Raw genomic sequence first — 25894 nt, forward strand, 5'->3', positions numbered from 1 at the left:
GGCACCAAGTTGGAAATTATGCAGTACACAGAGACCCAGCTTGGGTTACACAGCAAGACCCTGTCTCAGATTATGGTGTCTGGCTGGGAGGTGGTGGCGCACACCTTTAATCCCAGCACTCGAGAGACAGAAAGAGGCAGGTGGATCTCTCTGAGTTTGAGGCCAGCCGGGTCTACTGAGTGAGTTCCGGTACAACAAGGGCTATACAAAGAAACCCTGTCTCGAAAAACCAACCCCCCAGAAAAAATCAAATTATGGGGTCTGTGAGATGGCTTGGATTAGGAAGCTTTCAGCCAAATCTGAAGACCTGAATTGGATCTTCAAGGACCCCCTATTCTCATCATATGCCCATGTATACACACACACATGCACACACACACGTTAAAAACAAACTTCATTGCACACGAAGTACTTAATGTGACCAACGGATAGGAACTGCTCACATTGAATTAGTGACTTCAGAAGCTGATGTTTCACAGGGCACCAGCAGGATGACCTGAGCGTACCGGGAAGGAGCTGTAGCCTGTGGAACCACAACACCCATAAGGCTTCGCGGCACTTCCGATTGGTCCTGAGTACGAGGCTGGTGATTGGTTCTCTGTGGTCACTTCTTGAACCCGGAAGTAGTCTCCGTAGGTCCATGTGTAGTGGAGAACCGGGAGTTTGGAAGCGTAGGACGTGGATGCTAGGGCCCATGGACAGGTTGGTCCCGAGCCACAAACAAAATTGCTGTGGCCTCGAGGACTGCTGAGAGTGCAGCTGCATCTCGCCCAACCCGAGCTGTGCCCATGGAGTCTACGTTCAGCAGCCCCGCGGAGGCGGCCTTACAGCGGGAGGCGGGCGTCCCAGGACTGTTCACCCCTCCCGAAGACCTCGACCGAGTGTACGAGCTGGAGCGAGTCACGAAATTTGTCTGCGATTTGGGGTGTCAGCGGGTGAGGGCCGATTTAGAAAGGGAGGGTTGGCTCGCCTCTGGGGATGGGTTGCGGGGATGGGGATTTTGGATGCTACATGAGGTCTGGTGGGTTGAGGAAATCGGAGTCTGCCCTCCGGAAGTAGGGACTTTGAAACTTGAGTGTTTCTTAGGCAGATGCTCTTGGTGGAGGAGTGAGGTTGCTGACTTTATGGCTTGTGCTTACAGGTGGCCTTACAGTTCCCTGACCAATTACTGGGAGATGCCGGAGCAGTGGCTGTAAGGCTGGAGGAAGTCACAGGATCTAAGATGTTCATTTTAGGGGACACGGCTTATGGCAGCTGCTGTGTGGATGTGCTGGGTGCTGAGCAGGCTGGAGCTGAAGCCCTTGTTCACTTTGGTCCTGCCTGCTTAAGCCCCCCTGCCAGCCTGCTGCCGATCACCTTCGTCCTTGGTCAGCGTTCTGTTGCCCTAGAGCTCTGTGCGAAGGCCTTTGAAGCCCGGAACCCAGATCCCACAGCACCGGTGGTACTGCTGAGTGAGCCAGCTTGTGCCCATGCCCTAGGTGAGAAATTACCTGTGGGGGAAGGAGGGGTAGGTCCATGGTTGCAAGCCTTAATTTCCCTCATTAAGCATACTTCCAGCTGGGCGCTGGTGGTGCACGCCTTTAATCCCAGCCCTGGTGAGGCAGAGGCAGGAGGATCTGTGTGAGTTCTAGACCAGCCTGGTCTACAAGAGCTAGTTCCAGGACGGCCTCCAAAGCCACAGGGAAACCCTGTCTCGAAAAAACAAAAAAACAAAAAAGCATACTTCCATAGATCTCTTTATAGCGGCGCGGCCTAGTTTGTGCTTTAGGGTTGCATTTAGTCACTTGGGGGTGAGGCATCTCATCTCCTACTTTCCCAGACTTCACCTCTGATGCCACCTCCTTCTCTTTCAGAGGCTTTGGCCACTCTGCTGCGCCCAAAGTACCAAGATCTGCTCATCTCCAGCCCAGCTCTTCCCCTGCCAGTGGGGTCCCCAAGTTCACAGCCTGAGCCTCTGGAGCGTTTTGGACGACGCTTCCCCCTGAGCCCAGGAAGGTGTCTGGAAGAATATGGTGCCTTCTATGTGGGCGGTTCTCAAGCCAGCTCTGACCCTGTCCTTGATCCAGATCTGAGCAGACTGCTCTTGGGTTGGACACCGGGACGACCCTTCATTTCCTGCTGTCCAGACACAGGACAGACACAAGACCAGGGTGTCCAGGCTGGGCGGCTAAGAGCACGAAGACTGTATCTTATAGAGAGGGCCAGAGATGCCCATGTAGTAGGGCTGCTGGCAGGCACATTAGGCGTAGCTCAACACCGTGAGGCACTGGCACACTTACGGAAACTGACTGAGGCTGCTGGAAAACGTAGCTATGTACTGGCCCTGGGGAGGCCCACACCTGCCAAGCTTGCCAACTTCCCTGAGATGGACATCTTTGTGCTTTTGGCCTGTCCGCTGGGAGCCCTAGCCCCCCAGCCTTCAGGTGGCTTCTTTCGGCCCATATTGACACCATGTGAATTGGAGGCTGCCTGTAACCCTGCCTGGCCACCTCCAGGCCTGGCTCCCCACCTCACACATTATGCAGAGCTGTTGCCTGGTAAGTGGTGGCGCCACATCTCAGCTTGAAAGTTGGGGCTTGAAGTTGAGGAACCAGGGTAGCAGTCTCCTTCTTCTATTTCAGGTTCTCCCTTTTATGTTCCACTCCCACCCCCTGAGTCAGAATTGTGGGATACCCCAGATGTGTCGCTCATTTCTGGAGACCTCCGACCACCACCTTCTTGGAAGTCATCCAGTGACACTGGGTGTTCTGCCCTAACTCCAAGGCCCCAGCTGGAGCTAGCTGAGAGCAGCCCTGCAGGTAAGCCTGCAAATACCTGCCCCTGCTGGATTCTTGTCCAGGTCCAGTGCACACAGCTTGTTCTCATTCCCTCTACAGCTTCATTCCTTAGTTCCCGGAGCTGGCAGGGATTAGAGCCCCGCTTGGGCCAGACACCAGTGAAAGAAGCTGTCCAAGGAAGACGAGGTATTGCCATTGCCTATGAGGATGAGGGAAGCGGCTGATACCATGAGAGGTCAGAGTCAAGAGTGACAAATCTGCTGGGACTTGTACCGCCTGAGCCAAGGTTGCATCCTCACTTGAATGATGCAGGAAGGAGCCTGGATAGAGGGAATGCAGGTAGCTCCTCCCCGAGGAGCTGTCGAGCCTGTCCTGGCACTAGCTTAGCACACATCTGTGCAATAAATGCCTGTTTGACTGGTGGGAGGAAAAAACGTCCAGGCCTTTCCTGGGCCCATCTGTCAGCAGCCTAGGACTGTGGTTGACTCCCAGTTCCTGGGTGTGCAGGAGTAGTTCTGCCCTTGTTCAGGGCAGGAATTGGATGATCCAGACCAGGGTTCTCCCCCCTCAGCACTGTTGACATTCTAAGCAAAGTAGTTCTTTACTATGGAGGCTATTCTGTCCATGGTGGGCTGTTTAGCTTCAGCAGGAACACCTCCCCCCAGCTATGACAACCCAGATTATGTCAGATGTCATGTAACTGCTGCTTCTAACTGAAAAGCACTGGTCTAGACCCACACTGTCCAGAACAATATTCTTTAGACACATGGCTTTTGCAGTTTTACAGAGTATGAAAAACTCAGTTTCTCAGTTACACTGATCACATTTCAAGTACTCGTATGACTGCATGTAGGACAATACTGTCATAGCACAGAGCTCTGTGGGACAGTGCTGGGCTACACTGACTCAACCCTGTCTCTGGGGGGCACCAAGGAAACTGAAATAAACCAAATACTTTTCCTCTTGTTTCTCTTTATTTACAAAACAAATCTCTGCTCTGCATAGTTCCTGTGGATGGATATGGGAGTTATATTTAACCAGATTCCTGTCCTCAAAGTGTGGTTGGGAAGAAATAGTGACCCCATGAAATATAATTGTATGTGAAGGGAGCCCCAGGGGCAGTTGGATCTCATAGCAGGCCCCTCAGGGGGACTCAAGAGGCATCCCAGATAGGGGAGTCCTAAGCTGGATCTTGTAGAAAAAAAGAATAAAAGGTGTGAAAAGAACATTTGGGCCTAAGCAGAGACTAGTCAATATGGTGGGTGCTTCAACCAAAGTATAATTCCTGGGGCTGGAGGTGTGTGTGTGCGCGTGCTTGAGCGTGCATCTGTCTGTGGTTTCCCAGGAGAAAACAAAATCTAACCACAAGAATCTTATATTGGCACTGTCCAGATCATGTAGTTTCTAGGCTAATGGTAGAGGCAGAGCTGTGGACTGACATGGGAATTGGCTTAAATAGTGAGCACCAATCATGTATTCTACCATGCTCTGAGGACCCATTGTATGCCAGGCACTAGAAACTCAGTGAGTACAGCAGAAACCAGGGTGCTTCCACCTCTTAGAAAGGATGAACATACAGAACGTATTATATCAAGTGGTGATAAGAATTATGGGGAAACACAAAGCTGCGAAAGAGAAAGAATTGTTAAGGGACATAGGGATTGGAATATTACACAGAATGGGTAAGGAAGGCCTTGAAGGTGAGCAAAGACTGGAAGCTAGAGACTGGAGCACATGAATAACTAGAAACAGTGTGAACAAATGGAAGAGAAACAAGGGAAGGGTATGAGTGATAAATAACTAGGAGGGTAGTCTTGCCTCAGAATGCATTAGGGGCTTGGGAGCATAGCCTTGCATACCATAGGATCCTAAGGATTTTCTCTTCCGTTTCGAGTGAAATGGGAACTAAGGGGCATTTGAACAGAATGTCATGGCCTTGAAAGCACCACCCGGACATCATGGGAGTTCAGAGCTGGCACTCCACCCTGCCTCTGGGTTAGGAAAGGCAAGTTAGAAAAATGACCTCTGATGACCATCAGGTGTTGCTAGACAGTGCGAAGGCCACGAAATCCTGCTTCAAGCAGAGGTCCAGTGCCTTCCTAGAACTAGTTAGGACTAGAAAAGACCGGAAGGATCTGCAGTGGTTGGAGAATAAACCGGGAGCCCAGTGGGCAGGTTAGGGAACAGGCAGCGCAGGTGGAGAGCTCGTACCGGGCGCGCACAGCGCCGCGCGAGACTACAACCACCACAGTGCTCAGCGGCACTACGTCTACCGCGGCCCGACCGCAGCCAGCCAACCACTGTGCGCGACGGTCACGTGGAGCCGGCGCGTCACATGCGTCGGTCAGGTGGAACTGCGGGGCGGGCCAACAGACTGCGGGGCGGACGGTGGTCGCGGTGTTATCTCAGGTCCCACCGATCCGACCCCCGCCGTCGCTGCTGCCATGACGGGGCTGGCGCTGCTCTACACCGGGATCTTTGTGGCCTTCTGGGCCTGCATGATCGTCGTGGGTGAGCGGGGCCCGGGGTGGCTGAGCTGACCGGCTGGGGCTGGGGCGGGGGCAGGTGGCAGCCAGTGCCGGCCCAGTGCGGTGCCCCACCGCAATTTAGGAGGCCCGACCCCGGGGCTGTGAGAGCCGCTCTGACCCTCCCAGGGTCGCGACCGCCGGCCCCCTCTCGTCCGCGAGCCGCAAACTTGGGCGCCCTGCTTCCTCTTTTTCCCTCCTTGTCCTCCCCCTTTACCGCTTGTTGGGTAAACAGCGACTGGGCCGGCGGCATCTGGCGCGGCCTGGACTCAGCGCTTGTTCCCCGCCGCCCGTGGAGGGGCTTGGTGTCATTGAGGAAGACGGGTTACCTAGGGAGTGGCAGGGAAAAAAAAAAATGGAGGCCTAGGCGGAGGTGTGTTTCGCTCCGGGACTCTTGTCTTCTTAGATGTAGGTGTCGGGCAGTTGGGCAGTGTTTGTCTAGGTTGGGGGAATGTGTCCCAAAAGAGCAGCCCTTAACTCTTTTTCTCACTGCTGCAGGAATCTGCTACACCATTTTTGACTTGGGCTTCCGCTTTGATGTGGCATGGTAAGGGCATGGAGAGGATTCTTCTAGGACCCCCCCTTCTCTTTCTGTACTCTGAGCCCTAGCCCAGACACACAGACCTTGGGGAAATATGGAATCTATCACTGCAGCATCAAGAACCTGGTGGGCTGGAGATGGGTGGGAGTTGAGTTTTGTGTGCTATCCCCAGCCCTGCCCTTTCCTGACCACAGCGGAATCGCTTTCTTCCCTATTCCCACACCAGGTTCCTTACCGAAACTTCTCCCTTCATGTGGTCGAATCTGGGCATTGGCTTAGCAATCTCTCTCTCTGTGGTTGGAGCAGCCTGGTGAGTGTTGGGACGGTGTGGGACTAGTGGGCTCTGAGTCGTGGCGGGTTCTTAATCATCCTGGGGACAGTGACTGTTTGATCTCTTTTAATCAGTTTCTTATCCTTCCACCAGGGGCATCTATATTACCGGCTCTTCCATCATTGGGGGTGGGGTGAAGGCCCCCAGAATCAAGACCAAGAACTTGGTTAGGTAAGTATAAGGGGGTCTGACTGTCAAAACCAGCTATGATGGAGGTCTGATGACATACTGGCTTGTGACCAGTCCCATCATGAGTCAAAGTTGGCTGGGGATTTTCTCAAGATATGGTTGATTTCCTTCTCATCTCTTTTCTCCACCCTCCCCTCACCAACCTTTACCATTACTATTGCCAGCATTATCTTCTGTGAAGCTGTGGCCATCTACGGCATCATCATGGCAATTGTCATTAGCAACATGGCTGAGGTAAGGGGAAACCAGAGGGGAACCTTCCCAGTGGTTTATGATTTGCCTAAAAATTGCAGGAGAGAGAAGGTAGGTGCATTAAGGGATGGCCTCTGATGACCTGTTCTCCTCAGCCTTTCAGTGCCACTGACCCCAAAGCCATTGGCCATCGAAACTACCATGCAGGTGAGTGGCCAGCAAAAAGCTCAGCCTTGTCAGGCATGGTGGTGTGGACCTTTCATCCCGGTACTGGTAGGCACCAGTTAAGAAGCCAGCCTGCCCTACGTAACTACATAGTGAGACATCCCTGCACCCATCCCCCCATGCACACATTCTGACACTTGTGTCTGGGGACTACACACTTGCTTCTGGCTCCAACATCCCTGCTTTCCAGAGCTGGGGTGGGACCGGCCCCATTAGCCTATGTTGGGTCCTTTGTCATCTCCTGTGCTTGTCTTGGCCTCACCTGAGCTGCTTTTTCTCCTCCAGGCTACTCCATGTTTGGGGCCGGCCTCACAGTCGGTCTTTCCAACTTGTTTTGTGGAGTCTGCGTGGGCATTGTGGGCAGTGGGGCTGCCCTGGCTGATGCACAGAACCCCAGCCTCTTTGTAAAGATTCTCATCGTGGAGATCTTTGGCAGTGCCATTGGCCTCTTTGGGGTCATCGTCGCAATTCTTCAGGTGCTAATTCCCCCTAGGGAACTGTGGCTTCTTTGTCCTTGTCCTCAGCCCAGCCTTAAGTGCCTCCCTTCTCCACCAGTAACTGTGGAAACTCCTTCCCGTCTCTTGGTTCCCCCTTTGTCTGTTGCTTTATATGCATGGGTTTCTCCTTTTAGTTCCTCTGTTTGAGTCTTTTTCCTCTCTGCTGCCTCTGGGAATGTCTTGTGATATAGCCTGGGATGGGATATCTTGACTTGTTTCCCTATCCCTATCAGTAGACTAGCATATCTAAAATCTGTATTTTGTAATTGTATGTGGGTTTGTGACTGAAAGACCAGCCTGAAGGTCTAACCATGACTTTGGGTGTGTGACTGGGTTGATTCCTGGGAACACTGGCACTGTCCATGTGCTCTTCTTTGTTGTACGGCTGAACTCCTTTGTCACTGTCCATGTCTGTCTGTCATAGTGTGTCTGTCCTTGTATGGTCATCCATCTGTGGTCTGTCTGTCCACCCACTGGCTTGCTGATTCTGATCTTGTCACTGTTCTTGCCTGATTTATCCTGTTCTTCTTTTGCAGACCTCCAGAGTGAAGATGGGTGACTAGATGATCTATATGGGTGGGGCCGTGCCCCACTGTTATTTATTGTTGGTTTTCCTGGGACAGCTGGAGCTGTGTCCCTTAGCCTTTCCTGGGCTTGGTGTTCAGGGCCCTCTGCACTCACCTCTTGCTGCCTGTTCACTATGGAGGCATTGCAGACCAGACTGAACCCCAGTGTGGGGGAATGGGCTGCTGATGGTGACTGTGTACAGCTGTGCACCTGTGTTCCCTACCCCTCATCCAGCCCATCTTCCCGGTGTTTGTGAAATAAACTTGATTATTTGTCCCGGTCATTGAGGCTTCTGTTGGCCCTTTGCGACACCTTTCACAGGAAGGGTAGGGCCTGTGCACTCTCACTCACTCTTGTAACTTTATATCTGTACACTCCATATCTGCCCTGGACAGTGCTGGCTCCTGGGTGGTGAGGGCAGGGTGCCTCTTCCTTGAAGAGTGGGCTCTGGGATCTTCGTAGTCCTATGCACTAGAACCAAACTGACTCCTCTCAGGGTTCCTATCCTAAGGCAAACTCCCTACACCTTCGTCTTCCTGGAGCCCATTTTTTGCTTCTCTTGATGGTCCTGTATGAACACCTAACTCTTCCAGAAACCTCCTCTCTGGTCTCAATTCCTGGGGTCCTGTTCAACTCCGCCCATACCTATCCAATTCTAGTTTGTTTCCCTAATCTTACCTAAACTGCTCTTACTCCAGAAGTCATTTTCGGTGAACACCTCCAAGGGTCTTACCCAGCAGGGAGCCCTGGTTGGCTGACCTTGAATCACACGCCCAAGAAAGAGTTGGCAAGGCCCAAACGTGGCTGAGTCGCCCACTATCCATACCCCATCCCGACGACCTGAAAGGCCTAGCCAGCCGCCTCCTGACCTCTTTCCATCCCTAAGGCAAGCTGGTGGAGGAACCTGACGGATTCCCGCGCCTCTCCTGGGTCTCGGGCATCCGCATAAGCGTCTCCCCGCCGGCTGGGCCGCGCAGGGCCAACGGCAGGAGCGGGCGGTGGAGCGGCGCGCGGCGCGTGCGGGCGCGCTGGAGGCGGGGGCCGCGGGGGCGCGCGCGCGGGCGCGCCGGCCTGGCCTGCCCCTCCGAGGAGCCGTAGCGCGGGAGGGAGGCGGCAGCGCAGTGGTCCGTCGGTCCGCCGGTCCGTGGGTCTGCCCGGCCCGCCCTGCCTCCCGGGCGGCTCGGCTCCATGGCGGCGGCGGCGGCGCGGCGGCGGCGGCGCGGCGGGAGGTGGCCCGGGGACCGCTGACCGGGCGGTGGGGCCGGGCCATGGGGGACGAAGCCGTCCGCAGCTGCTGGAGCCGGTATCCCTACCCGAGCTGGAGCGGCGCCCCCTGCTGAGCCGCGAGCGCTGGGTGAGAGGAGGAGGGCGCGCGCGGCCCCCAGCCCAGGGCCCCGACATTCCAGACCCGGCCCCACTAGGGGGCCACCCGCGCGCCGCCCCAGATCCCAGCCCAGGACCCGGTGAGCGAGGCGCCAGCGCTTCCCCTGGCCTGGATGCACCCCACCCTACCCCCATCCCGCTAGCCTCCGGGGCTCCTGCGTCCGCCCCCAGCCGGCCTCCCTCATTGTCCTCGATCGCCCCGGCCCTGTGTCTCGCGGAGGCGCTCGGCCCATGGCCCCACATCCACATCCCCCACTGCATGCACCCCCTCCCCAGGGCTCCACACCCACCTGTCCTCTGCTGCCTCCCCCGTCCCGGGGTGCCACGTGTTCAGTCTCCCAGCCCCGCCCAAACGCACCCCTCAGACTGGTTGCTCGCCCGACCCAGAGCCCCTGCCCTGGAGGGAGGGGTGGGAATACTTGCACGTGGGTCTGGGTGTATGGCTAAGCTTGTATAAGTCTGGGAGCCGCGGTTTGTTGATGTATGTGGCTCGTATGTTGCTGTCACCCCAAGTGTGTCTGGCTCTGTATGTAGGTCTCTGTGTGTCCCTTGAGTGTGGGTGCCTACTGCCGGTACTAAAGCTGTCTGTGATTGGTATGTTTGAAATATGGTGCTCTCGGGAGCCCTGCCAGAAGTGTTTGTTGACCTTTTGGAACTACAGTGGAGCTCTGACCCAAGCAAAACAGACACCCCACCACCTCCACCCCCCTGTCTACCTCTGCCTTCCTAAGAACTTTACTCCTCCAGGGCCCAGACATACTCCATTTCAGAAATCAGAACTAGCTTGGTTGATCAGGAGGCTCCAGAGCCAGCCTGAGATCTTAGGTGAGGGCTGTCTATCGTTAGCCCTGCCCTCTTTCAATGGGAAGGATCCTTTTAAACATCCTCTCCATTTTGGGCCCCCTGAATGGTCCCAGTTGGTTAGGCTTGCTTGCTGTTGGGACCTGAATGCCTAAACCTGCCATGGGTCCCATCAGGACCCTTGGAAGGGCTAAGTGAAGTCATAGTGTGAAATATTCCTATGTGTTAGGCACTCAGTAAGTGATCCATTCCCTAAGCCATGTGTCCTGGGTTGAGGACTCTACCCTGCGAGGTATCTGCTTTCTGGGGCACAGGTGGAGACTGTAGATAAGTGGTTCGGTGCTGAGATGCAATCCTGTGTAATCAAGTTCACCTGTCCATACTGCTGTGAGTATGCGTGTATAGCGTTGTACGGTGAGGGTTTATGTGTGTGTATGGGTGGCTCAGTGCTGGGGTGTGTCTAGGATAGCAGAAACTGAGTTGCCAGAAACTGTCGGTGTGTTTGCAGGTAGAATAAAAACAAGTCAATAAGTTTCAAGGGGCATGAAAGGTAAGTGAGGATAGGGGTCTGTGAATGAGTGGCCAAGTAGGAAGCAGGTGGGTAGCATTACCGGTCCTTCCCTGACCTGTGGGATCTGTTTCTCTCCCCCTGTTCAGGCTGGCAGCCAGATGCTTGGGCCCATTGGGCAGGCCATTGGCCACCTGCGGGATGAGCAGACTGCTGGGGGGGACGCTGGAGCGGGTCTGCAAGGCTGTGCTCCTTCTCTGCCTGCTGCACTTCCTTGTGGCTGTCATCCTCTACTTTGACGTCTACGCCCAGCACCTGGCCTTTTTCAGCCGCTTCAGTATCCGAAGCCCAGCCCATGCCCTCTACCCTGCAGCCAGCAGCAGCACCAACTGCTCTCGGCCCAATGCCACTGCCTCTAGTTCTGGGCTTCCTGAAGTGCCCAGTGCCCGGCCTGGCCCCACAGCTCCAGTCATCCCACCCTGTCCTGACGTGCCACCTGGTCTTGGTGAGCCTGCAGAGTAGGGCCTACCTGTTGTAGGGGTGGGAAGAGGACCCTACCAATGTGACTAGGGAATTGCTGAACCATGGGGGCACCAAGGCTCCAGATCTATTGAAAGAGGGCTATTCCTGGGGCTCTGTTGCCCACTCCCAGGTGGCTGGTGTCCCTGGATTCTGGCAAAGGCCCTGACTCTTGACACTGTCCTGCCTGCAGTGGGCCGAGTGGTCATCGAGTTCACCTCACCCATGCCTCTGGAGCGGGTGCAGAGGGAGAACCCAGGCGTGCTCCTGGGAGGCCGTTATACACCACCTGACTGCACCCCAGCCCAAACAGTGGCAGTTATCATCCCCTTTAGACACCGGGAGCACCACCTACGCTATTGGCTCCACTATCTGCACCCCATGTTGAGGCGGCAGCGGCTGCGCTACGGTATCTATGTCATCAACCAGGTGCGTGGTCTGTGGTCCTTGGCTGAGCACTAGCCACCAAGGAACTTACATGCACCTGTGGATGTGTCTGCTCAGGGATGGGGGTGGGGGGCCTGTGCCTGTTGGTCCACACATGAGGCTGGAGAAATATGTGGGTCCTTGCCTGTTCATGGTTGTGTGAGTCTACGTGGATTTGGGGGGTACATGTCTATCAGTGACCACAGGAAGGTTATGTATGTAGGAGGGAATATGAGCATGTAAATGTTGGTGTGTGCTCTTGTGGTGTGTACATAGCTTGTTTTGACATCTCTTTGGGATGTCACTGTAAAACAGTAGAGAGAGAAGAAATGTCAAAACAAAGGTGGTAGAGGCCTAGTGTGCACCAACTAGGAGGCAATGTAAGGGCCTTGAAGAGAGGGAGAGTCAGACTGAAAAATAAACGCAGCCTGAAACCGTAAGTACAGCATCTAAGCTCTGGCTAGAAGTGGCATTGGGTCTCAGAGAGGACCTGATAAAGGAGGAAGGTATATGGTTGGAATTGGAGTAAGGGCAGTGGGAACACAGAGAGGCCTGGTTCAGCCGTGCAGTTTTCAGAGATGAACAGGAAATAGCGGGAGGAGGTGAACCTTTCAGGAAGAGGGGCCTGGAAGACCAGGGCTTAGCAAGAGAACTGATCTCTTGTGTTTAGAACTAGTGGCTAAGAGGTGGAGTTCAGCATACAGGCGGCCACATCAAGAAGAGCTTGAGAGTTGTGTTTGGCAGTGAAGTCTAGCCTGAACTGGTGGGGCACCATTGTTTGAAGTGGGGGCTGACCTGTGTATGTGGCCATAATTACATGTGAAGAATGCAGGGAGGGGATACCTAGAAGCAGTGTGGCCAATTAGAAAGAGATTACAGTAGACAGAAAATAGATGGGGAATGTGCTTATGGGCGGGGCAGTTTAATGAGGTAAAAGGGAGACGTCACTGTAAAATAGTAGAGAGAAAAGGGATATCAAAACAAAGCAAGGCTTTTAGTCTTGGCTGTTTTCTGTGTTCATAGCCACACCTGTGAGTGGGATGGGAGAACGTAGAGCTAGGCCAAAGCTGGAAGAGAGTGACTGGGGGTGCTGCCTTGCCTGGAGTGTTAGAGCCTGGGGGAGGTAGAGGAGGGACATTCTGCAGACAGACTGTAAGTCAGGACCTAGGAGAGAGCACTGTGAGGGAAACACTAGTATGTAGATGATTAATTTTTCCTTTGGTTTTTTGAGACAGGGTTTCACTTATGTACCTGTAGACTAGGCTCTGCCTCCCAAGTCCTGAGATTAAAGGCATTAGTCACCACTGCCCAGCTCATTTTTTTTAATTGCATAATATTTCTATGTATATACCCACTCAAGCCTTGGCACCCATGTGGAGGTCAGAGAACAACTTTGTGGTTTATGGGTTAGTTCTCTCCTTCTCCCCTTTACATGGGTTTTGGGTTTGAGGTTCCATGGATCAAATTTAGTTGTCAGGCTTGTGCAGTGAATGCTTTACCAACTGAGCTACCCACTAGCCTGTAGTATAAAGATAGTGTGTGTGTGTGTGTGTGTGTGTGTGTGTGTGTGTGTGTGTGTGTGTGTGTGTGTGTATTCGTGCATAGCCACAGAACACTTTTGGAGGTCAGAGGATAACTTTAATGTGCTGGGGAATCAAACCCAGGTCATCAGCTTATTCAGGAATTACTGTACCTGCTGAGCCATCTCACCAGCTAGAAAGTTCTCAAAACCCACATCTGACATAGCCTACAGACATGGAATGTTGGGGGCGGGCAGGGCATCATTGAAGGGTTAGATGGAGAAAGGAAGGCAGCTACAGAGGCCCAGAAGAGAGGTACCAGAGAGTGTCAGGAGACCCTGGAGAGTGGATATCCTGGAAGCCCAGCAGCCAGTATCAGGAAGGAAGCATGGCAGCTGTGTGAGTACTGCGGGGGTGTGAGAGGGATGTGGACCAAGTACGTCCAGTGGATTTAGCAAGGAGGTGGGCCCAGTGAGAGCCATTTCAGGGGCATGGTGGGGGCGGAAGCAGATTGCAGTGGGTTGAAGAAGGAATCAGATTTGACAAAATAACTAATTGGAGACAACGCTTAAAAGAAAAAAAATGTTGAGAAGGGAAGGCAAAAGGTAGGGTGATGGCAGGAGGAAGTTAGGGTTCTCTCTCTAGAGAGAGAAGTGAGCATCTTTATGAGCCATGTGGGAAAGACCGAGGGCTCCTGGTTGGAGAGACTAGAAGAACACTGATATGCTAGGAGAAAACTGCCCATCCCTCTAAGGGCTGGTAGAGGAAGGACAGGAAGGCAGTGAGCAGTGTCATAGTCAGGTCACTGTTCCAGAAGCAGCTCCTGCCTGTCAGGTTTAGCCAGGGTTGGGAGAGGCCACTGTTTCTCCTTTCCTAGTGAGGCACCTACTCACAGATGCCAGCTCCTAAGAGATTCTGTCTTAAGCATGAGTTGTAGCAGAGGCCAAGGGGCCAATTCTTGTCAAACCCACCACTCTGTCCAGAGTCACCTGGGCCTGTACGGCCATGAGCCCTGCAGTCCTATTTTTTTGGGTTCCCAGCTCACAAAGGTGTGACTGCCTGTATAGTTGGTTGCTTGTCTTTTTTTGTTGGGAACACAAGATCATCCAGTACAGTCCTGAGTTGCCTCAGAGGCTGCCCAGAGAGTTGCAAGTGGGTTGAAATGGGCCAGAGGAGCTGCTCCTGTGCTGGTCATTTAGGGCATTCATTGTTGGTCTCATGTCATGACTGTAGGCTCAGTAGGGAGCTAGACTGGGGCTACTCATCTCTAGATTCTCCACCAGCACATAGGAGGCTTGCCTGGCACAAAGGAGAAAGTCATGGGTGTGTTTGAATGAATGGACTAGATGAGACTCTACATAGTGGTTCAGTAAACACCAGTATAAACAAAGCCCGGAGAGGAGGGGGATTGTACTGGGACCTGGAGGTTTGAGCAGAAGTTAGTTTTCCTTTGCAGGCATGAGTTTGGTCACTAAAGCAGAGCATTAAAACTGGTCAGTGGTGGCGCATGCCTTTAATCCCAGCACTCGAGAGGCAGAGGCAGGTGGATCTCTGTGAGTTTGAGGCCAGCCTGTTCTTCTGAGAGAGTTCTGGGACAGTCAGGACTACACACAGAGAAACCTGTCTCCAAAACAAAAACAAAAAAAAATTAGCAGAAACTGCTGATAACCCCAGTGCCTGGTAACAAAAAAGTCCACCGTGTTCTGTGATGCCTACGGAATATAATATGGTTGGGCCATAGAATGTGACAATACCAAATTGGAGACTAGAACCAAACTGTAAAACTAGGGATCGACCTGAGAATCTAAGAGAGTTGTGAGGATGGGGGGACAATTATGTGGGCCCCTTGGATCGTGCTGGAAACGGAAGTGGCAGGTACTTGCTGGTCACAGACCCAGAGCTGATCTATGTTCATCTACCCACCCACCAGCACGGTGAGGAGACCTTCAACCGGGCCAAGCTGCTCAACGTAGGCTTCCTAGAGGCACTGAAGGAGGATGCTACCTATGACTGTTTCATCTTCAGTGATGTGGACCTGGTCCCTATGGATGACCGCAATCTGTACCGTTGTGGTGACCAGCCCCGCCACTTTGCCATCGCCATGGACAAGTTTGGCTTCCGGTGAGACTTAGTTATCGAGACTCGGATCTACCCACCCCCACTTCACCCAGGTCCATAGTCCCAGCTTCAGTGTCCTCCTAGCTCTGGCCCCTGGTTCAGATCCTTCTCTGTAACATAGATCTTCCCTGGGTCCTGGTTACACATACTCCCCACATACCATCTGTGATTCTGCATCTTGAATCCCCTTGTGATCCTAACTCCTGCTCTCCCGTGTCATAGGCTGCCCTATGCTAGCTACTTTGGAGGTGTGTCGGGCCTGAGTAAGGCCCAGTTTCTGAGGATCAACGGCTTTCCTAACGAGTACTGGGGCTGGGGCGGTGAGGACGATGACATCTTCAACCGGTAAGTAGGGATGGGGTAGAATAGGCTGGGTCAGGGAGTGAGGAATCACAGACTGGGGGGCGCTCCTTACCTTTCCTGGTGCCTGTTCAGTCTGCCTGTCGCCTATCCTAGGATCTCCCTGACTGGGATGAAGATCTCACGCCCAGATGTCCGGATAGGCCGCTACCGCATGATCAAGCATGACCGGGACAAACATAACGAGCCCAACCCTCAGAGGTGACCCCAGCATCCCTGACCCCAGGTGCCCCTGATCCCTTGCTCCCTAGAGGTAACTTCCCAGTATCCCAAATGCCTTTGATCTCTGACCCCATAGAGGAGGCCTCTGAGCATCCTTGGCGCCTGAGAAATGCCTTTTAGAGGCAGCTTATCCCTAGACATGACCCTAATGCTCCTGACCCTTGGCCTCTAAAGGTGACTCCTGGCACCCCTGGGTTGGTTCCTAGAGGTGACTAGAATTTAAATTCCAGTTTGGGTTGTCATTTCATAGACTGCATTTCCATTAGTGCCTTCAAATATCTCACTTACATACCTTGGATGACCCCTGCTTATACTGGCCCTGTCAGAGCAGATAAGATGACATAGTGGGTGCTGGCCATGGGTCCTAGGAAACCAACAAAGGTACACTGAGCAAAGGAAGTGTGAGGAGAGTGAGTGGAGACAGGACAGCCACTCAGAGCAGCCAGCTCCTTTTAAGGTTGAGATACCCACATTAGATGTTTGGCCTGGCTGGGAAAGGTCTGATAGACGTGTAGAATACAAGCAAAGACTCCTTGAGCTTCCCAGTACATCTCTTGAGTGGTGCCAAGCCTTCTGGAGTCACACCCAAACCCCGTCCTACTCTCCCTTATGTGGTTCACACTAGGCAAGGAAGATAGTTATGCCACAGGTCATGGAAGCCAGGTGCCGTCCTGGCAGAGAAGGAGTGAGGTCGTGGGAACAGGAAGTGGGGCTTGAAAAGTTACTTATTCACTGAAATTTGCTTCACATTCCTTTGGACACGTATTCACTTGTGCTGTATTGGCTGGCTGATGGAGAAGGCCAGAGTGGATGTAGGGACTTATCTTCATAAGAGTTGAGTATGAGTATGTGTGGCATATACTAAAACCCTAAAGCTATTTGGCTCTTAGACAGTAGAAGGCTGGGAGCCACCGTAGAGGCATTAGTGCTGTATAGCTCAGTACAGGGAGAGGTTTTTGTTTGTTTGTTTGTTGTTATTGGGTTTTTTTTTTTTTTGTTGTTGTTGTTGTTGTTTTTCGAGACAGGGTTTCCCTGTGGCTTTGGAGGCTGTCCTGGAACTAGCTCTTGTAGACCAGGCTGGTCTCAAACTTACAGAGATCCGCCTGCCTCTGCTTCCCGAGTGCTGGGATTAAAGGTGTGCGCCACCAACACCCAGCTACAGGGAGAGTTTTAACTTTCTTCCCAGAGGGCCCTAAGAGTCCTGGACAGTCCCCAACAGGGAGAGACACCATTGAATTTGTTTGGAAGACTTTCTTTCTGAGCTCAAGGAAGGGGAAGGAATGGTCCAGCTGCTGGGTAGACCTAAGGAGAATTTACCACATAAAACTGGAGGGGACATGGCAGGGGAAGGACCATTGGGACTTCTGTGTTCCTTGACTTTTTGCTCTAAACTCAGACTGTAGGAACAGAGAGATGGACTGTGGACTGACTTGGGGCTGGAATTTGGCAGAAGCGTGAGCCCCCAGGCTCCCAGGAGTCCAGGGAGCCAGTGGAAAAGCATGTAGTTTAGATGAAACCATGGTTAGCAGGGAAGGTATGACAGGCAGATAAACGACAGGAGCCTTGGTCTCCTTGCAGAATTAGCTGGTCATCAATTAGTGATGCCTGCTTGAGTGGATATGGCTAGACAGCATGAGATTTCCAGGCTAAGGAAGTCTGGATGGTGGTTCTAATACCCTTCACCTGAAACTTAAGAGTTCTCCAGGATTCTTTCCTCCACCCTACATGTTCAAGTCAGTAGCAAAGCATGTCAGTACCATCCCAAAGCATTTGCGGGCATCTTGCTCCTTCTCCACCTTTACCCTGGTGTGGTCTCTGTGATCTTGCCCTGACAACTGCAAGCGTTTGTTTCCCTGCCTTCCCCTTGCCCATCCATAGTCCATCTTACCTTTCTGCCAAAAGTGGGTTAAGAATCCCTTGGTGTTTTCTTGCTCACAGAATATGAAGTGCTTATTATGACTTAGAGAGTCCTGCCCATACACGCTCTAACCGACAAGCTGGATGTAATCTGTTTTCCCTTTGTTTTGTGCTCTGACCTCTGCATAAAATGCTCTTCCCCCTGCCTTCAGCTTAGTGCCCCGAGCTTCTCCCAAGAGTCAGTCACCTGGTACCCTTAGCACTCTGATGTTTCCTTTGCCTAGTGTCTGTCTCCCTTAGTGAAGCAAACTTGCTGTGAGAGGAAGGACCTTGCATGTCCTGTCATGGCTGTGTCCCTGTTGCTCAGAGTACAATCTGGCACAGAGGAGCGGATGTGGAAGGAGTGACTAATGGAAGAGAAACAGGGGAAACGGCAGGGTTAGGAGAGTAAAGACGCCATGTCTCACATGGGATGCATACTGCAGTGGAGGTCCATGGGGATGCCCCAGATACACAGTCAAGCCAGCAAGATAGCTCCGTGAGTAAAGGTGCTTCATGGGTAAGCCTGGAAGTCCCAAGTTCAATCCCCAGAGCCATGTGAAGGTGGAAGGAAAGGCTCAAGTTCTCATAATTATCCTTTGACCTCTACGCACATGCCCCTGTAATAATAAAAATTGTATATATGGTCCAGGTCTGAACGGAGAGACCTGTGAGAATGTTGTAGTTAAGCTTTCTGACCAGAGGGAATGAGGTCTTCATTTTGAGATCAACTATAAGAGCAATGGGCTTCTGTCAAGTGTCCCTAAAGGGAGCGGCTGGCCTGTGCCTTGGCCCCAGAGATTCAAGACTGAGCCTTGATCTGAACTCATCTCCCTTTCTAGGTTTAGTAAGATTCAAAACACAAAGCTGAGCATGAAGTGGGATGGCATTGGATCGCTGCGGTACCGAGTCTTGGAAGTGTCTCGGCAGCCACTCTTCACCAACATCACAGTGGACATCGGGCGACCCATGTCATGGCTCAATCAAGGCTGACACTAATGGACAAAGGCCCTCCATGCCCTTCTGATGTGGAGGTTTGCCTGCCAGAGGACTGAACTACAGCCTGGCTGACAGTGGCTCTGGGGGCATCCCCAAGACTGAGACTGTGAGCTGTTTTCTGAGGGTCTTCAAAGACGGCCTAGAAGTTTCAGAACCCACTTTGAGGGGCTTCTGGGCAAGCCCCTCTTATGGCTCTCTCTGAGGCCAATCCTTCCTGCCCTACTTCCTCCAGCCCTAACCTCCTCACTGTTAGGGTTGGGCTAGCCCCTGCACTGCCTCGCGGAGTGGCCTGGGCTAGGTCACTCCACTTCTCTGTGCCTCAGTTTCCCTCCCCCCTTGAGTCCCCTAGGGCCTGGAAAGGTGGGAGGATTGACTTAGGGGGCAGTGTCTCTTCCAGGGGGGAGTTCTCAGATCTGGAGATCCCTCATGCTTCCAGGGGAGGGGAAACCTTTTTCATTCAACATTGTAGGGGGCAAGCTTTGGTTAGCCACCTACTGAGGAGCGCCCCCCCCCGGGAGGGGACCAGAAGGGGTGCTGTTTCCTGGGATCATGGGGTTGGCCTTTGCATGGGGGACAGGTGGGGCTTGGATCAGTCCGTGGTTCTGGCCTCCCTGCCTTAGAGAGGAGGCGGAAGCCCAGGGCCTGCTCATGTTTATATGTTGCACAGAAACTTGTGTGGGTGCTTTAGTAAAAAACGTAAATGGAGCAGCTCCTTGTCTGTTTGCTAATGGGCTCTGGTTCCCCGAAGCCAGTTTGTGTTGTGGGAGGTGACCTGGCCAGGGCCATCTTGGGATTTAATAAACGTCCAAGTCCCTGTACCTCCCTTGTTCTAGGGAGAAAGTTTATCTTGATGCTGCCTTCAGGCTAGTAGAGGTAAGGAAATAACGAACCCGGCAGGACCAAATTTCCCAGTTCTACTTCCTCCAAGATAGAAAGTCTCTGGGTAAAGCCCAAGTGCTAGCGGACTAGCATGTGGCTCAGCCACCGTGGGCAGGGCGGGGCCTCTCTCGAGGGCGATCCTGGGGCTCGGTGGTTTCCCAGGTGACCGCCTCTTGGGAGGGACGGGACTAAAGCCAGGTTCCCACGGCCTGGTTTTCCCCAAAGGTGGTCAGGATACCGGGCCCAGGAGGGTCTGCCGAAGTAGGCCACCTAGAGACACTGGAATTCCAGTGTTTGGACACAGGCAGAACAAGGCGGGGCCTCGATGTCAATGGGAGGGGCTCAGTGGGCGTGGCTCTGGTCCGGAACAACCATCTCCCAGGAAATCTAGCACTCTGATCTGCGGTCGGCCCGTCCCTTAGGTCTGAACAGGGGACCGCCACGCACGCAGGCCATGTCCAGTGACTCCCCAGCACTGTGGGAGCTGGTGGAGGAACATGTTCCACTCCCAGAGCGGCCTGAAGTGAAGAGGATTTTGGGGGAGGCAGCGGTGGACCTGAGTCTGGAGTTGCGAGAGGAGGTGGGAGTCCGGTGGGTGGGGGTGGGTCGCATTCCAGGCCTGCCCCACAACTCACGTGGTTTCCTGCCTCCACCAGGTCCCTAACCCTATTTTGGTGACCCCCTAACACCTTGTTTTCAATGTCTGCCCTTTCTCTCATGTTTGACTCCCCACCCCCACCCCTGCAATGCCCCCCAACACACACACACCCATCCCCTCTGCCCCAGTGGCAAGGTGCCCCAGCTCTCCTTGCAGGTGGCGATGCTAAAGGCACTGCTCCAAGAGTTCCGATCTTCTCAAGCCTCGGGATCCCACCCCATCTCCGACTCTCCCTCCCTTCTGGCACCACCACCCCACTTGAGGGATATCATGCGCCAAGAACTCCGACAGTTGCTCCAAGGCCTCCGCCTTAAGGCTATCTGTGAGGGCAGGTGGGAGTCTCAGGCCTGGCCACCTTTCCCGAACATCAGATGGGCTGCCCCAGATAAAGAGCCAGTGTGGCCTATCCTGTGGTTTCCTGAAAGGAGGCACTCAGGTCCCTTCATGCACATGTTTTCAGGGACCAGACCCAGGCGTGGGCCCAGTATAATCCCAGGGTCCTTCGTTTTGCCTTAGAGGATCCCAGGTGTGACTCAACACAACAGGAACTGTCCCAGAAGAGAGCTGGTGAGCCCAGGTAAAGCGATGGTGAAGAGGGAGGCTCTGCCCCTGACAGGCAGAAGGCCCCAGCCAATTGGTGCATACCACCCAGTTCCATAGAAGAGTTCTCATTCTGGGGCTGGACACTTTTTTAGAGCCGCTCAGCCACTTGTGATAGGCATTGGTACATGAGGGCTTAAGTGCTGAGGGGACACCTGCCCAGCTTGGAAGCAGGCAAAGCTTGTTGGGAGAATGATTGCTTAGGTCTGGGTCCTGGAGTATGAGGAACAGTTTTCCAAGCAAATGAAAGAGAGAGGAGTTTTTGCAGGCAGGAGCGGGCAAGAGACCATGTCCAGTGCGCAGTTCTTCTCATGCCTAGTGAACAAGATTGAGGGCTGGACTAGAGGTACATAAAGAGCTGAAAGGAGGTGACAAATGACATTTTTCAGCTGGGGACAGAATGAAGTAAATGCATGGGCTTGTGTTCATAAGTAGACTGCACCAATTTCTTATTCAGATTCTCCTACAATCCTATAAGCTGAGCATTGTCCCCAGTATTCAGAAAAAGAAAGCGAGAAAGAAAGAAAGCTCAGAAAGATAAACAATTTCCCTGAGGTCACACAGTGAAGGTGGCAGCACCCACATGCAAGCCTGGGCCCTGGAACTATTGTTTGTACTATGTTATGTTGCTTGTGCAAGGAAAACAAAATTATCTAGAAGTGGCATTTGTTCCCTGAAGGACTAGAATGAGCAACACAGAGGGGGTGATGTTAACTTCACCTGTCAGCAGCTGTCACAGGGACCTCAGTGTCATCAAGAACGAACTGAATGTGTCTAACATTGACCAAGTTGCCAGACACCTGAGGTGAGGCCTAGGAGCACTTGAGTGTGTGGGTGGATTGGGGGCAAGAAGATGGGTGAACCTTAAAGGGGCTGGGACTGCCTGAAAGGGAGTGTGCAGGTAGGCAGACTACCCGCGTGTGTGCGTGCGTGCGTGCGTGCGTGCGTGCGTGCGTGCAGTCACAATACCAGCAAGTAACCAAGTACAGAACAGGAGAGGCCAGGGCCCTAGGCACAAGGGGAGCCAAGGGAAGGTTATAAGCAGGCTGTGATATGGGGGCTAATGGAGGCAGGATGAGCCAAGACTCAGTATTGGGGTACAGAAGAGGATGGTGCCTGCTGAGGTGACTAGAAATAGTAGGCACTGGAAGACTATGCCCAGGCAGTATCCAGAGAACAATGTGACCTGAAAATGGAGAAGCTGGGGTGGCTCCTGGTGGTTCTGGAGATTGGGCCATGTGATGGGTTCGGCTGGGTTGGTCCTGCCTCACTGGTTCTGGCTGTTCATGCTCCTGTCTAGGAGACTCTTGGAGGAGGAGTGTCACATGTTGCAGAGACAGGTCTCTGAGCTGCAGGTGAGCACAGCCCTGAGCCTTCCCCCCAGGTTCTCTGCTTTGCAGGATCACACCTGTGTGTCTGTGTACCTATGTGCGTATCTTATGTTTCAGAGGCCATGGTCAGCAGTTTTAGAGTAACCCACTTGACAGCCCCAGGTCTCTTGCCTCCTCTCTCACTTGAGTGCATGCCCAGCTACTATCTTGTTAAGCTTGGCTTTCCATGGGTTATGCGCTCATGATGGTCAGGCTGCAAGGTTGCATGGTCATGGTCTTGCTCCTGAGCCCTATACTAGGGCTTTTGGTCTCCACCTTTAGACAGGGTCCCTGAACCCGCTCTTTCCACAGCACTGTCTGGAAATGGAGCAGATGCAGGCTTGCCAGCCCTCCAAGGCCACCCTAGAGCCCACCCTGGCAGGTAAGGACTCCAGGCAAGCCCCCAGCGTACCCTGCCCCTTACCTTTCCCCATACTCTAGAAAAGTCAGGTGCTGTCTCTATGCCCTTCTCAGAGATAAAGGAACAGAAGAAGGCCATGGAACAGGAGCTACGGTTCTCTCTGGGGCCTTCCAGTGTCTCTGCCAAGCACAGGTACACCACAACACAGGGAGGGCAAGGGTAGTGTGAAAGGGTCAGCTCGTGGTCTCCTCACAGCTAACCCATCCTGTGCAGGCAGAAGCCCTTGAGGTCCATTCCGGGCCTCAGACCCTTTCCTTGTCTCCATGGCTACATGCCTACACCTCCTTCGGAACGCTGCCCCCACCCTCAAGGTCAGGCAACCACCCACCGCCGCTGGGGACGGCAACTTCGATACAGCTACTGGGAAGAGCCTACTTCCACAGCCGTGGCCAATGCAGCATCCCAGGCTCCGACCTGAAGGGCTGGTCACAAAACAGGCTTCTGCTGTAACTCCCCCACCTGTGGTTACCTCCAGCTGCCACAGCTCTAACCAGTTCTGCTTCGTTCTGCGTCGTTCTCAGATGAACTCAACACAGTCCCCACAAAGCTGTGTGTTAGTCTGGTCCGGCCCCACCCCTTGCCAGGTCACTGGTATCTAGGACTGAGTGGCAGGATACCTGTTCTAACCACCAAAGCCTTTGGCCCCTCTCTTCCACTCAGGCCTCCACAGCGGCTTGGCAAACAGAGGTCCCATCCCAGCCTGACTTTTGTCCCCAAGGGACCCAGACAAAGCACAGCAGCAGCTCAGAGACAGGAATAGAAATTTCATTAAAATCTATGGACTTTAAAACCCTAGTGGTGCACAATGGGCAGTGGCGGACGGCACACCGTTATTGCTACAGAGGATTAGAGGTGGCTTGGCCAGGGCTGTCACTGCAGAGAGCACAGAGGATGGACAAACGGACACTGCAGGGCATGGGAGAAGGAGCTCTGACTGCAGAGCAGGGGCGGACAGGCATGTGGACTGGGGCCATTTGGCACATTGAATGGGGGGGTAGCACATGGGAAGACTGGGCCTTCAACCTGGTGGAGGGTGGACAAGGGAATGTCGTGCAGGGTCCCCTTCCCCAGGGCTTTGGGCTCAAACTTCCTACTGAGCAGTCCCCTCGCTTTCCCTCCATAAGTGCTTTGGGCAGGCTGCTGGTTCACAGCCTCGGCTGGCTGCGCCTGTCAACCAGGGCTTGGGACAAAGGGGCAGAGGCCCTGGAGCAGCCAAATGAGGTGCAGGCAGGCCTGGAAGACAGACTGGATCCAAGGCTGGGGCAGGGAGTGGCAACCACAGATGATACCATTTTTACAAAAATAATTACACAAATAAACAGGGCTGGGTAATACAGTCTGAGTAACACTGTGAGCCCGTAGCCCCTCATCTTATTCCAAGCAGGAAGATACAGGTTTGCCTGGGCAGAGGCTGCAGTCAAGAACACTGGTTACGAGGCTGGAGGGCAACAGTGGGGTGTGGAACCTCTTGTCCCCTAGTCAGACAGCTCAGGATAGAGTGTGAGGGTAGCAGAGGCCATAGGAAGCCGGGCAGGCCTCTGGGGACCTGGCCTGAGACTTCCTCCAAAGTGCTTTGGACAACCCCACCCCCACAGCAACCCTCCTATCACTTTCCCACCCTTAACTGCTGTCGTGGCATCCAAAGGACATGTAAACACTGGGGACATGAGCACAAATGTCTGCACTAGCAGTGGTGGCCAAAGTGACAGCAGCTGTCTTGGCCAGGGCATGATGGGGCAGGTGGTCACACCTGTCCACTGCCTCCCCAGTCTCTGTGGTGGGAGCAAGGGTTGGGTGGGGCTTCTCCCCTTGCAACAACTGTGCTCATATCCGGGAGTCCTGGAGGCGGCTGGAGCCATTACTTCCCACGATGGGGATCTGGGCCTTGTCCGGGTGCAGTGGCTGGACCTCAAACCCATCTTCAGGAGAGGGGGCTGTGGTAGGGGCGTAGCGCCCAGTCCGATGCTCCAGGAGGGCAGGGCCCCAGTCTCTGCTTGGCTTTGTGGCATTTTTCAAACGCTGCCGGCAGGGGGCGCAGTGAAAAGAGTGAGTCAGAAACCTCTAAGCCCGAAGTGTTTCCACTTCGCCTGGCTGCCCAGCCCACCTTCACTCCCCTCACCTGAAGAAGTGTGTCCCCATCTGTACGACAGAGCTGGAAGAGCGCATACAACGGAATGCAGATGACAGACGACAAAGCCATGAGGAAACCGATGGCCACAGCCCAGCCTGGGTACTGGTAGTGGTTGTAGGTGATTGGCCGGTATTGGATCACCGTGAAGACGAGAATGAACTGCAGAGGGCAGAGGTGGGATGGCGTGAGGCTAGCCAGAGCCCCTCTGGACCTGTTGTCTTGCTGGCCACGCTACCCCTGCCAAAGGTCTCCACCACACTCAGCCTTTTTCTTCCTACACCAACCATTGATTCTATACACACCCTCAGCATTCCTGTCAAGTCCTGAGTTGATGCCACCTCTTTCAGGAAGCCTTTCTGGATTTTCTGCTTCCTATTTCCCATAGTCCTGCGAGCGCCTACGAGACTGCATTAACTCTGGCTCTCAGGTGCCTTGCACAATCTCATTTATCTATTTGAGCTGATTTGTGCCAGGAGATGTCGGGGGGGGGGGTTAGGGAGGGGCTGAGGGACAGGCCAGGCCAGGCCAGGTCCTGCTTCACTATGGCTGTGCTAACAGTGATATTAAGCCTGGAGAGTGCCCAAAGGCTAAAAATGCTGAGTGCCAGGTAGGAGACTGACTGGAAAAAGTCTTTGGAAAGAGGATGGGGCCAGAAGTGAGGCCAGTGGCTGCAGCAAGCAAAGGATCTAAAAGAAACAGACTTGGCCAGGTGGCTTGGAGCCCACACCCAGAGGGCCCTGTACAAAGACTCAACATGCCTTTTAGCCTTTAGAGTCATCCTGGAGTGCAAGTTTCTCTAACCCTTCCCACACTGAACCTAGGGCATCCTTCCTAGGGCACCACACATAGATAGAGTGTACGAGTTTCCTGGCAGAGCCTGGAGTGGATGGAGAGAGGGACTGGGAGGAGGAAGAGAGAGGGAGGAGAGAGACAGAGAGGAGAGTGAATGTGTGTGTGTGTTGACAAAGGGTCTCACTGTGTCACGCTGGCTAGCCTAAAACTCTGTGTAGACCAGGCTGGCCTCCAATCCAGGTTATCAGCCTGCCTTTGCCTCTTGCCTCCCTGGGGCTGGGGTTAATGGCAAGTGCCACCACACCTGACTTAGCCAAGCCTGCCGCATGTGAGGACGAATTCCTTCACTGGACTTAGGGAAGGATAAAGTTTGTCAGATTCAGGGGCATATAAAGCCCCAAAGAGAACATTACTAGGTCTGCCTAGCCTGGATTCCTGTCTTCACCT

At 53.6% G+C, this 25894-nt stretch overlaps 6 protein-coding genes across 7 annotated transcripts in view; 4 read left to right on the top strand and 2 right to left on the bottom strand.

Annotated features, from left to right (window-relative positions):
* Positions 1-788: 788 nt before the first annotated feature.
* Dph2 (diphthamide biosynthesis 2) lies at positions 789-3001 on the top strand. Its single transcript, NM_001246793.1, is given in 5 exon segments — positions 789-935; positions 1142-1478; positions 1854-2537; positions 2622-2798; positions 2877-3001. Coding segments are annotated over 5 exon segments (1470 nt in total).
* A 2107-nt stretch (positions 3002-5108) lies between these two features.
* Positions 5109-8127, top strand: Atp6v0b (ATPase H+ transporting V0 subunit b). Its single transcript, XM_027399020.1, has 8 exons — positions 5109-5288; positions 5801-5849; positions 6070-6153; positions 6268-6345; positions 6528-6597; positions 6711-6762; positions 7066-7256; positions 7814-8127. Exons 1-8 carry the CDS (start codon positions 5222-5224, stop codon positions 7838-7840), a joined length of 618 nt encoding a protein of 205 aa, XP_027254821.1. The 5' UTR covers positions 5109-5221; the 3' UTR covers positions 7841-8127.
* A 566-nt stretch (positions 8128-8693) lies between these two features.
* LOC113833833 (WAS/WASL-interacting protein family member 2-like) lies at positions 8694-9476 on the bottom strand. Its single transcript, XM_027399004.1, has one exon. It carries the CDS (start codon positions 9474-9476, stop codon positions 8694-8696), a length of 783 nt encoding a protein of 260 aa, XP_027254805.1.
* A 1255-nt stretch (positions 9477-10731) lies between these two features.
* On the top strand, positions 10732-18647 carry B4galt2 (beta-1,4-galactosyltransferase 2). Its single transcript, NM_001246694.2, has 6 exons — positions 10732-11041; positions 11249-11484; positions 14932-15122; positions 15342-15464; positions 15576-15680; positions 18440-18647. Exons 1-6 carry the CDS (start codon positions 10738-10740, stop codon positions 18588-18590), a joined length of 1110 nt encoding a protein of 369 aa, NP_001233623.1. The 5' UTR covers positions 10732-10737; the 3' UTR covers positions 18591-18647.
* Positions 18648-19333: 686 nt separating this feature from the next.
* Positions 19334-23314, top strand: Ccdc24 (coiled-coil domain containing 24). Its single transcript, XM_035439678.1, has 9 exons — positions 19334-19469; positions 19898-20055; positions 20290-20465; positions 20594-20710; positions 21413-21538; positions 22034-22088; positions 22416-22485; positions 22578-22656; positions 22738-23314. Exons 2-9 carry the CDS (start codon positions 19930-19932, stop codon positions 22940-22942), a joined length of 954 nt encoding a protein of 317 aa, XP_035295569.1. The 5' UTR covers positions 19334-19469; positions 19898-19929; the 3' UTR covers positions 22943-23314.
* The window catches only part of Slc6a9 (solute carrier family 6 member 9), a 34180-nt gene continuing 31554 nt past the window's right edge, over positions 23269-25894 (bottom strand). The window contains exons 13-14 of one of the 2 annotated variants that reach the window (XM_027399017.2): positions 24644-24814; positions 23269-24543 (exon numbers count right to left, since the gene is read on the bottom strand). In XM_027399017.2, the coding sequence (XP_027254818.1) occupies positions 24349-24543; positions 24644-24814 (366 nt within the window). In that variant the 3' untranslated portion in view covers positions 23269-24348. The remainder of the gene's footprint in view (positions 24544-24643; positions 24815-25894) is intronic. The other variant, XM_027399018.2, reaches the window with a different exon arrangement.

Source organism: Cricetulus griseus, chromosome 2 (genome assembly GCF_003668045.3).
Source record: "Cricetulus griseus strain 17A/GY chromosome 2, alternate assembly CriGri-PICRH-1.0, whole genome shotgun sequence".
NCBI classification, from domain to species: domain Eukaryota; kingdom Metazoa; phylum Chordata; class Mammalia; order Rodentia; family Cricetidae; genus Cricetulus; species Cricetulus griseus.